This window comes from Lepisma saccharinum, chromosome 26 (genome assembly GCF_977018435.1).
Source record: "Lepisma saccharinum chromosome 26, izLepSacc3.1, whole genome shotgun sequence".
In the NCBI taxonomy this organism is placed as follows: Eukaryota; Metazoa; Arthropoda; class Insecta; order Zygentoma; family Lepismatidae; genus Lepisma; species Lepisma saccharinum.
In genome coordinates, this window is record NC_139254.1 from 54,688,739 (window position 1) to 54,700,369 (window position 11,631).

Genomic DNA, 11,631 nt, shown 5'->3' on the forward strand with positions numbered 1-11,631 from the left:
GTGCGGAAACAACAGTTTCTTACAGCAGCCATATTGCCAACAATGCAGCTCCATTGTCGTTCGCAGCAAAGGAATGTAAACAGCTGGACGATACTTTTCATGCATCATTTTCTTCACGACAACGGCGCAGGAGGTCGGTAAGTATATTTTACTTTGTCTGGCTCATTTCCTTGCATTTATTTCCTTTAACCTTTCGTGTTCTTCATAAAAATGAGTGAGAGCGAAGTGCAGCAGCGTCTCGTTAGACAACGAGGGACATTAAAAGGAAAAATCACTCGAATGGAAACTTTCGTCAATCAATTCAGTGAAAGTGAAGGAAACATTCAAGAAGTGCGTACTCCTTTCAATGCATTGTCTCGCATTTGGGTGGACATTGAGCAAGTGCAAGATCAGTTAGAAGTTGAAACTGGTTCATCGCAGGATGACGTCAGAGACGAATTGGAAACGGCGTACTACAAGTTGAGTGCCCGGATGCAAGCTTTATTATCGCAGCATGATAAGGTTCAAGCGGAGCATGATGCTGTCAACACATCGCATGTCACAGCAACCCGGCTCAAACTTCCTACAATAGAATTGCCAATGTTTCAGGGTGATTATCGGCACTGGTTTTCCTATGAAGACACTTTCACGTCTTTAATACACAATAACAAAGACATCAATTCCATTCAGAAGTTTCAGTATCTACGTTCGTCGCTCAAGGGCGAAGCGTACAAGCTCATTCAAAACTTACCCATCACGGAGGCAAACTACGCAGTTGCCTGGAAGTTGTTAGTGAGTAGATATTCAAACAAGAAGCTAATCGCATCATCGTACATTCATGAAATATTGCACATCAAGGCAGTCAGCAAGGAAAGTGCTCAGGAATTGCGTTCCTTTGTGGGATGTGCGACAAGCAACTTGAATGCAGTAAATGCGCTTTACACAGATGTACCTTTGGCGGACATGTTACTCACTCAGCATTTTGTGTCTAAGCTAGATTCAGGAACTAGGAAAGCGTGGGAACTGCAAAATAGTGAAACAGATTTTGTCAGCATAGATGATTTCTTTTCGTTTTTGGAAAGACGATGTCAAGCGCTGGAAAGCATTCAGCCCGCACCAAGTGAAGTAAATAAGCAATCAATCAAACCTCAACATTACAATGTAAGATCAAACAAGGGTTTTTCGAAATCTTTCATTAGTACCACTAGTGCGAACTCTTGTTTCTTTTGTAAAGAGCCGCATGCTCTCTATATGTGTGCATCATTCATCGCCGCGACTAACAAACACAAGTATGATTGTGTTAGAAGGAATAAACTCTGCACGAACTGCTTATCTCCAAATCACATACTGCGTCTATGCAAGGCAGGTTCGTGTAAAAAATGTTCACGCAAGCATAACGCATTGTTGCATAATGATGGTATATCAAGAACGTCATTTTCCAGCACAGAATCTACGGAAGAAGGCAAGAATGATAATTCTCAAGTAACGCAAAACGAGAATCAAGATCAAACTCCACAAGCTTCTTATTGTGCACTCAAAGGGCAACATACATCACGCGTGTTACTTCCCACGGCAGTGGTAAAGGTCAAGAATCATGCAGGTCAATGGATATACTGTAGAGCCTTGCTAGACAGTGGATCCCAGAGCCACTTTGCGTCTGAAGAGTTGGTTCAGCGTCTCAAACTGAAGAAACATCCTCAGCATTTACCGATTCAAGGCATAAACAATGCTGAGTCGCAAGCAAATTTCAAGGTGGATATTCAGTTGCAATCTAGAATAAGCACATGGCGTTCAAACATTGAATGCTCAATATTGCCGCGGCTCACAAGTAACTTACCTTCACATCGAGTCGACCGAGCATCAATCAAAATACCAAGACATGTAACATTGGCAGATCCGACATTTGATGTGCCAGCAAAGATAGATCTTTTAATAGGTACCCAGATCTTCTTCGAAATTCTCAAGCATGATCGCATAACACGTTCAGCTGATTTGCCGATTCTACAAAACACTGAATTCGGATGGATAATCGCAGGACGCATTCCACAACAATGCAGTGGCAACAATTCATCGATATCATGCTTCCTTCGAACGGAAGAAAGTCTCCACCTACAGCTTCAGAGATTTTGGGACCTTGAGGAGATATATACCAGGCATAGAACAAAGGAAGAAATGAGCTGTGAGCATCACTATTGTGAAAACACGGTGAGGGACGAAACAGGCAAATTCATCGTTCGACTTCCACGCAAGGAAAGCCGAGAAGCATTGGGCGATTCACTTCAACAAGCCTAAAGAGATTTCTCCAACTAGAGAAAAGACTTGAGCATCAACCGGAACTAAGGATTCCTTACACAGAATTCATGAATGAATATGAACAGCTAGGTCACATGGTGCCTGTAGGACAATTACCGATGTCTCATGACCACAGGGTAGCCTACTATTTGCCACATCACGCAGTAATCAAACCACAGAGTTCCACAACCAAGGTTCGTGTTGTTTTCGACGGATCGGCCAAAACCACAAGTGGCAAGAGCCTCAATGACATATTGATGGTCGGGCCCACCATACAACAAGATTTATTCTCCATCATGACAAGATTTCGCACACATCCTATAGCATTCACAGGAGATGTAGAGAAAATGTATAGAATGATTAAGGTGCAAAAAGATGACAATCCATTACAGCGAATATTGTGGAGAAGCTCCAACAAGCATCCAATTGAAGTTTTTGAGCTACGAACGCTTACATATGGCACACCTTCGGCATCATTCCTAGCTACTAGATGCTTACAGCAACTGGCAGACAGCGAAATCAGCAGGCATCATCGCATCAGTAGTATTATCAAGGAAGACATGTTAGTTGATGACGTAGTGAGCGGAGCACAAGACGTAGCTGAAGCATTGCAGATTCAGGCAGAATTAATTAACATTATGCAGCGTGGAGGATTTACTTTGCGTAAATGGTGTTCGAACAGCACGACAGTGCTAGAAGCAGTTCTACCAGCCATGCGTGAAATGAAGCTTCCAGTCGAATTTCACGATTCAGAAGTGAAGACTTTAGGCTTATCTTGGGATCCTATTGCAGATAAAATACTGATCAACAGCAAAGCTTCTGAAGTAGCGAATGACGTCGAAATATCAAGCACTAAACGACAGGTAGCATCAGTCGTTGCGTCAATATTTGACCCTTTAGGTCTCATCACTCCAATTGTTATTACATGCAAATCATTTCTTCAACAATTGTGGACATGCAATGTCCAGTGGGATGAAGAACTTCCACAAGACTTGAGTCAGAAATGGCAACAGTTGCGCAGACAACTCCCTGCAATTAAACACATTGAAGTCAATCATTTTGTTATAATTAATGGAACAGTTAGAAATATCCAGATACATGGATTTGCAGATGCATCTCAATATGCTTACGGTGCATGTTTGTATGTGCATTCAACTAACCACAAAGGCAAAACAGCGGTAAATCTACTTTGTGCTAAATCACGAGTAGCGCCAATCAAGAAGGTGACATTGCCTCGTCTTGAATTATGTGCAGCATTACTCCTAGGAAAATTAGTCCACAAGGTATTACCAATTTTACGTCTGAAGGTAGACGAGATACATCTCTGGTCGGACTCACAAATTGTATTGGCATGGTTAGCAGCACCATCCAACAGATGGAAAACCTTTGTAGCCAACCGGGTAGCAGAGATTCAAGACATTACGCAAATTAGCGATTGGAAACATGTTCCTTCAGCAGATAACCCGGCAGACATAATCTCAAGAGGTATTGAACCCACTTCAATACAACATACCCATTTATGGTGGCATGGGTCACATTGGTTAACAGATACAGAAGAGCATTGGCCACTTACGCAGCAGCCAAGAAAAGTAGAAATTCCGGAGGGAATAAGCATAACGGCAGTATCAATTTGCCAGAATTCATTAGAGCAAACAATCGAACGGTTCTCCAAATTATCGAAATTAACTCGAGTGATAGCTTTCTGTCAGCGATTTATACATAACTGCAGAAAGTCCAACAACAATGTAAAAGTAAGTCTTTCAACAAAGTAAATGCAATCAGCATTGCATACATGCATCAAGACTGTTCAGCTATCAAGCTACAAGTCTGAAATTCAAGATCTTCAACGGCACCAAGAAGTTTCAGCCAACAACACATTGAAGAGCCTGCACCCATTTTTGGACAGCAACAACCTTCTTCGCGTTGGAGGAAGACTCAAGAATAGCAATTTGACTTATGGAACAAAACATCAAATTATTCTACCTTCGAAAGGTCACCTGACACAGCTTATAATAGAAGCGGAATATTTGAGACAGCTTCATGCAGGATCACAGTTATTGTTGTCGTCCCTCAGGCAACAATACTGGATTGTACGAGCAAGGCGTACAATCAAGCAAGTAATTCACAATTGCCTCGCATGTTACAAGTTGAAGGCAACCACGGCCAAGCAACTCATGGGTCAACTTCCGTCACCTAGAGTCACACCGTCAAGACCATTTCTGAACTCTGGTGTAGACTATTGCGGACCTTTTCTGTTGAAATCGCATTCGCCACGCAGCAAGGTTCGTCGCAAATCATACGTGGCTTTATTCATTTGTCTAGCCACCAAGGCTATACATTTAGAGCTCGTCTCCGATCTCACCACAGACACATTTATCGCAGCCCTGCGAAGATTTACATCTCGTAGAGGTAAATGTGCCAATCTGTACAGTGACAATGGCAAGAATTTCGTCGGGGCAAGAAACGAACTTAAAGAGCTACATAACTTATTTTCGTCACAGGAATTCGCACAAAATATTCATGAGTACGCGAGTTCTGAATCCTTCCATTGGCATTTCATTCCACCTAACTCACCACATTTCGGAGGAATATGGGAGAGTGGAATACGCTGCATGAAGTATCATTTAAATAGAGTAGTAGGAAAGTCAACGTTGAATTTTGAGGAATTTGCAACTTTGCTCACCCAAATAGAAGCATGCCTAAATTCAAGGCCTTTGACTGTTTTATCCGACGATCCAGAAGATTTAAGTGCTCTCACTCCTGGACATTTTCTCATTGGTTCAGCCCTTACTTCCTTTCCCGAGCCAGACCTCACTGACCTCCCAGGAAATCGACTGTCCAGATGGCAGAGACTCCAAAGCTTTCATCAAAACATTTGGCAGCGATGGTCCAAGGAGTATTTAAACGGTCTTCAGCAACGTTCCAAGTGGACCAGCGTCCAAGAAAACTTCAAACCAGGTTTGATAATTGTCATCAAAGACGACCACTTACCTCCCCTATCGTGGAAATTGGGAAGAGTCACCAGCGTCCAGCCAGGAAGAGACGGCTTAGTGCGAGTGGCCACAGTGCATACAGCTTCAGGGATCTTCAAGAGATCGATTCACAGACTAGTTCCACTCCCTCAGTGCAATAAGGACGGAGATAAGTGAATTTAGTTGGTCAAAAGATGTTTGACCAAGAGGGGGGAATATGTCTCAAGTCATAATTGATATGTTTGATATTTTTAACAATAGATGTCAGGTGAATTCAGTTTTGTTTTATGTTTACTCTCGAACAGAGAGAGAGAGAGAGTGACGCTCAGTCGGTTCGCGAGACAATATGGCCGAGTGTGCGTGGTAATTTCATTCCGTCCATCGCGTTGCATTGCACCAAGTTTTTACATACATGTAATCTTTTGTATTAGTCAATATATTTTCGTTATTATCAGTGAGTGTCATTTGCAATCATTCGAGTCGAATCACCTTATGGAATTCAATATGGTCCTCCACTCCAGAGGTATGGGTTTGTGATAGCGACACGCAGTAAGTACTATAATTTTCTTTGGCGTGCATCGTACAAATTAGACAGACCCATCTCGGCCCAACAGGCAAGCACATTTTGGTTCATCAGTGGCCACACACAAAACATTCATTTTGGTCCAGTGACCGGATTCATTCAGGCATCATATTGAAATTTCCAGATCCTGACTTTGCAAAACTAATTAGAAACACAGCCTCTTCTGAAATTTATGGACCCAAAGCAAATATCCAAACACTGAATGCTTCCACTCAAAAACAAACACCACCACCACATAAATCCCCACTACTATCAGTTGTCATCAAGGGTGTAGAACCTGACTTAACAGACAAAGAGATCTTTGAGGAACTGGAATGCGAAGGTGTACAAATCCGCAAATTTATCCGTATTCGCAATAACAACGGACCCACATACATGGTGCGGGTCCTAACAGACTCAAAAAATGCTGTCGACACGCTACTATACAGTGGAGCACACATATACAGACGCAGATACAAAGTTGAACCATGCCGTTCTCAACAACCTCTTCCATTGCGGTGTGAAAAATGCCAACAGTATAACAAGCACACTTCTGCTGCATGTCCAAACCAAGATAAATGCGGATACTGTTCAGGACCCCATTCAACCAAAGAATGTCAAAACCAAACTACTCCACCAAACTGTGTCACATGTACGGAAAACCATCCTACATACAGTTACAAATGCAAAGCCAAGCCAGATGCAATACCTGAACACCCTGACCTAACAGTCCCGCTACGCACCAATGACACTGCTACAGAACCTAACAACTCACTACGACATCCAATAACAGTGGAAGATCTAATACGTTTCTTCACACTGACTCTCCAAAATGTGCACCCATTTTTAAGAACTCACATATTAACCCAAGTAACAGCATCTGCTAAAACAATTTTCAACTTGCAACTCCATGCAACATACTCTGGTCCTCATGTGCATTTCCACATATCTCACTTGGAAACTGCGGTTTAAGGTTTTGAATATGGTAGTACGGAATATGTATAATTTTCTATTTTTAAATATCCGATCATTTCCTAAACGAAAAGCTATATTGCAACACCTGCTAGTGGAAGAATCTGTCCACTGCTTTGCTCTAAACGAAACCTATCTTGCTTCAAAAATGAGCATTCATATACCACCATACAATATTTTACGCCACGATGGTCCGCCGGGCTTACGAGTAAATGGCGGCACAGCTATTGGAATAGATAGAAAAATACCTTATCGAACAGTTACCTTCCCACCAAACTTCCACTTGCCAGAACATACTGCTAGTACCATCTACTTTCCATCCCGGGTCGTTACATTTGCCACCATCTATGTAAGACCAGGGGAGACTATTCCACACTAATTCTTTCAACATATCCAAAACCTCAGCAAACATTATATCATAGCAGCGGACATCAATTATCATAGTCGCAGCATGCAAAACAAAACAAACTTTTTACAATTTCTGGACCAAAATACTACTGCGGAATTCCATGTACTGCCCAGAGCCACAAGTCCCATAAGTAACAGTGCCCCTGACGTTGTTATAACATCAACATCTCTAAGTACCTATTTGAAGATGTCTGTGCTGGATTCCATTGGCAGTGACCATAACCCAGTGAAAATCACCTTAAATCTTGGTAATCGCAATATGAGCAGTAAAATACAACCTCGAAAAATCTGGTGTTACAACAAAGCAAACTGGGAGGAATATAGTGCAAAGCTAAAGCGGTAGAACATCTTACGGCACAGATTACCAGTGCGGCAACCAATAACATACCTACGACAACTCTCAATAGTTACAAACCAAAGCTACCTCCGCAATATCTTCATCTAATCACAGCATCACGACGAGCATGCAGGGACTACCTCCAGACCAGAAATCCTGAATCCCTTAACTTACACCGTCAATGGCTGCGTACAGTTCAAAACTATATAAAAGCTTATAAACAACGTCGATGGATTGAAAAGTGCAAACAATTGACTGATGAAAGCCATCCCACCAAATACTGGAAACGTTTCAAGGTGCTCACTGGACAATCCAACAGTACTCCTTATCCGATAACAATTAAGGACGCAGCTCTAAACACCGACACTGAAAAAGTTCATGCCTTCGCAAATGTCTTACAAAACACTTTCACTCCAAAGCGACAACTAGATCCAAATCTCCGCCTCCAGACCAAAATTGACAGAGTCACCAATCCCAATAACAGGCAACTGCAACCCAGTAATACGCACGCTATTGATCCTAATAATGCTCTAACTGTTCCTATCACAACAGACGATATTCTCAATACTGTGCGTAGGAAGAGAAACACTGCTACCGGCTTTGACAATATTACATACGTATTGATTAAACAGGCCCCACTTGCATTGCTGTCCTTTCTGGCCATTATCTACAATTTTATCCTCCGCACAAGACACTACCCAACAGACTGGAAGATTTCGAAGGTTCTAATGTTTCCAAAGCCAAACAAAGATAGTACCAACCCTACAAACTATCGACCTATTCAGCTCACATCAACCTTTAGCAAAATATTCGAACGCATCATTGTTCGACGCATACACATGCACTTACAAGCTCACAATTTACTTCCGTCGCACCAAGCAGGCTTTAGACCTCAACACAGTGTCCTAGATAATTTGTTAAAACTAACGACTCGCATCACAAATCACTTCAACACTTCCAAACCATCCTGTCTAGTGCTATTCGACTTGGAAAAAGCATTTGACAAAGTATGGCATACTGGACTCATCTACAAGCTCCATAAATTCCACCTACGCTTTGCTATGTCAGATTAGTCCACAGTTTCCTACCAAATAGGATCGCTTATGTCAATGTAAATGGAGCGATGTCATACTCTATTTTCCATTACTCTGGCGTTCCACAGGGTGCTGCTTTATCACCATTATGCCGATATGCCAAAACCCCCACAAGTTTCTATCTACCAATTCGCCGACGACACCGCATTTCTCGCCTGTTGTTCAACCATCCAAGCTATAAACAAAGCTCTCCAACCAGCTATAAACTCCTTCCAAAGAATGTGTGACACATGGCGTCTCACAATTAATGCTCTCAAAACACAAGCATTGGTGTTTCTGCAGACAGGCTGTCGCTCGAAGATCCAAAGGAACCCAACATTATTAAACATCAAAATACGGGGAACTCCTATTCTGCCTACCACTACTGCAAAATACCTGGGAGTCATATTTGACTCCAAGCTAACCTGGAAACCTCACTTGCTCAACATTGTCCAGAAAGCTATAAATCGTCTGAGGTTGCTCAAACGGCTAATTGGAGCATCCTGGGGACTCAACTCCCAGGCCGTCTTACATATCTACAAGGCTTTCCTTCGACCAGCAATTACACTGATAAACAATGAAATACTCCTTTAAATAAAACTAAGTGATCTTTATGTTTTCAGATGTGCTGATAACGAATATCGCATCCGTTTCCCTGTATCACCTAAATATTTTGCAGAACATCCACATTTTATAGTTTTATGGTTTCAGGTCTCCGCACCCTGCTCCGCATTCGGCTTAATGTTTAGTTCCTAGCAAATGGATAAGAACCTTTTAGCGACCTTGTGTGTTTATGACTGGCACTTAATATTTCGTGGAGAAAACATCTGGCAGTAGAGTAATTTCCTGTTTCTCTGTTAAAATTTGTTCTTTTGTGGGTTAGTCGAGTCTTAACTTCCTTTCCGTTAACTTCGCGAGTAGCCGTATTTTATGTTTGTGTATGTTCGTGAAATTGTGAATGTAATATTGTGTATAGTGAAGTGAAGTGTAAGTTGTATTTTAACAAAACAAAACGATCAGAGCATTCATAATTGTTTTTTTAAAGAAATATATTGTAACTAAATTATTGAGTTCACCATGTCACGCAAATGTGTGAATAACCCGAACTTGTTTTGTTATGTTTGCGGGGAATTTACTCCGAAGTAATACTATCACTCCTATAGTGAAAAAAGCATGTGAGTTGTATTTTGGAAGTAAAGTAGACGAGGGAAAAAGCTGGGCACCAGGTAAAATTTGTTGTAATTGTTCGCGAACTTTATGTGGTTGGCTTAATGGCACTCACAAATCAATGCCCTTCGAAAACCCTGTAATATGGACAGAACAGAAAGATCATACTACGGATTGTTACTTCTGTTTAACAACCATAGTGGGATATAGTTCTAAATCAAAACATTCTATATTTTATTCTGATGTTCCTTCAGCCAAGAAACCTATGAGTCATGATTTTATACCAATTCCTAAGCCTCCTAAAGAATGGACAGTGGATGAAACAGAACCAAGCAGTGCTTCTCCAGATGACGAACCTGGATCCTCATATTCAAACACCGATCCAAATATACCTCACTTTATTTCCCAATCCGAACTAAATGATCTAGTCAGAGACCTCAACCGTTCTAAAGTTCAAGCGGAATTATTAGGTTCTCGTCTCCGAGGGTGGAATTTATTACAAGATGGTGTTAAGGTGTCATATCGGAAACACCAACAATCACTGACAATTTTTTTTTTCCGTTAGTAATGAGTTAACTTACTGCAATGATGTAGAAGGCCTTCTGCAAGAACTTGGAAGGAGTCACAACCCAAACGAGTGGAGACTATTTTTAGATTCATCTAAGAATAGTTTAAAAGTAGTATTGTTGCATAATGGGAATATATACCCATCAGTACCCCTTGCCTATTCTTCCACCATGAAGGAAACATGAAAATATGGATACAATATTAAAAGTGATAAATTATGAAAAATATTGTTGGCAGATATGCAGAGACCTCAAAATGATTGGTATACTCTTAGGCATGCAGTCTGGGTTTACAAAATTTTGTTGCTTTCTTTGCAAATGGGACAGCCGGGCAAAAGATAAACATTACAACATTTTGGATTGGTCCATACGAAAAAACTTAATTCCTGGAGAGAAGAGTGTTAGGAATCACCCTCTACTTGAGAAAGACAAGATTTTGTTACCACCGTTGCATATAAAGTTAGGGCTGATGAAAAATTTTGTTAAGGCTTTGGATAAACACTGTGAGGGTTTTGAGTACTTGACAAAAACATTTCCTAAACTCAGTGATAGTAAGTTAAAAGAAGGCATATTTATTGGGCTGCAAACCCGTGAGATCATTCATGATGACAACTTTGTGGAATTGCTAACAGAAAAAGAGAAATGTGAATGGTTAGCTTTCAGACAAGTATGCTGTAATTTTCTTGGAAATGTGTAAGCTGACAACTACAAGGAACTTGTTGAAGTGTTATCAGCGCATGGGGTGCAATATGTCCTTGAAAATTCACTTTTTACATTCGCATTTGGACTTTTTCCCCCCTAACTTGGGTGCGGTTAGTGACGAATGCGGCGAGAGATTTCACCAGGATATTTCTGTCATGGAGAAACGATATGCAGCAAAATCGGTACAGAACATGTTAGCAGACTACTGTTGGAACCTCAAGGAAGAGGTTTCTGGTGGCAGTTACAAACAGCAGAGTTCAAGAAATAAATTTTGAAAATGAGAGTAAAAATGTGTTTTTTTCCTTTTTTTTTTGCATGAAATTTCTTCATTGGACAGTCATAATCGGTCCTATATATATTTTTTATTTTTTTTATATTTCATAGTTATTCACTTCAATATTTAAATTTTATTTCATGAGCAAACAAACAAAAATAATTTCAAATTTCGATGTATTATTACAAAGGGGATTAAATTTTTATTAAAAACAAAAAATGAAAATCCAAAGAAACCGATAGGTGATAGAGCATTTCTACTTTCAGATTTGGATTCAGCGGGCTCGAATTATAAATAATCACCTATTTTCGTTCAAAGGAGCAAAAA

The 11,631-nt window shown here is 40.8% G+C and overlaps 3 protein-coding genes across 3 annotated transcripts; all 3 read left to right on the plus strand.

The window, feature by feature from the left end:
* The first annotated feature begins 210 nt into the window (after positions 1-210).
* On the plus strand, positions 211-2,271 carry LOC145979671 (uncharacterized). Its single transcript, XM_083112635.1, has one exon. It carries the CDS (start codon positions 211-213, stop codon positions 2,269-2,271), a length of 2,061 nt encoding a protein of 686 aa, XP_082968761.1.
* A 68-nt stretch (positions 2,272-2,339) lies between these two features.
* LOC145979672 (uncharacterized) lies at positions 2,340-4,043 on the plus strand. The gene has a single exon (XM_083112636.1). The coding sequence runs from the start codon at positions 2,340-2,342 to the stop codon at positions 4,041-4,043; it is 1,704 nt and encodes a 567-aa protein (XP_082968762.1).
* On the plus strand, positions 4,044-5,420 carry LOC145979673 (uncharacterized). Its single transcript, XM_083112637.1, has one exon. It carries the CDS (start codon positions 4,044-4,046, stop codon positions 5,418-5,420), a length of 1,377 nt encoding a protein of 458 aa, XP_082968763.1.
* Positions 5,421-11,631: the final 6,211 nt, after the last annotated feature.

What these genes read in the sequence shown, in the direction of transcription:
- LOC145979673 (XM_083112637.1), top strand. Translation starts at nt 4,044, where the DNA reads ATGCAATCAGCATTGCATACATGCATCAAGACTGTTCAGCTATCAAGC.
- LOC145979672 (XM_083112636.1), top strand. Translation starts at nt 2,340, where the DNA reads ATGAATGAATATGAACAGCTAGGTCACATGGTGCCTGTAGGACAATTA.
- LOC145979671 (XM_083112635.1), top strand. Translation starts at nt 211, where the DNA reads ATGAGTGAGAGCGAAGTGCAGCAGCGTCTCGTTAGACAACGAGGGACA.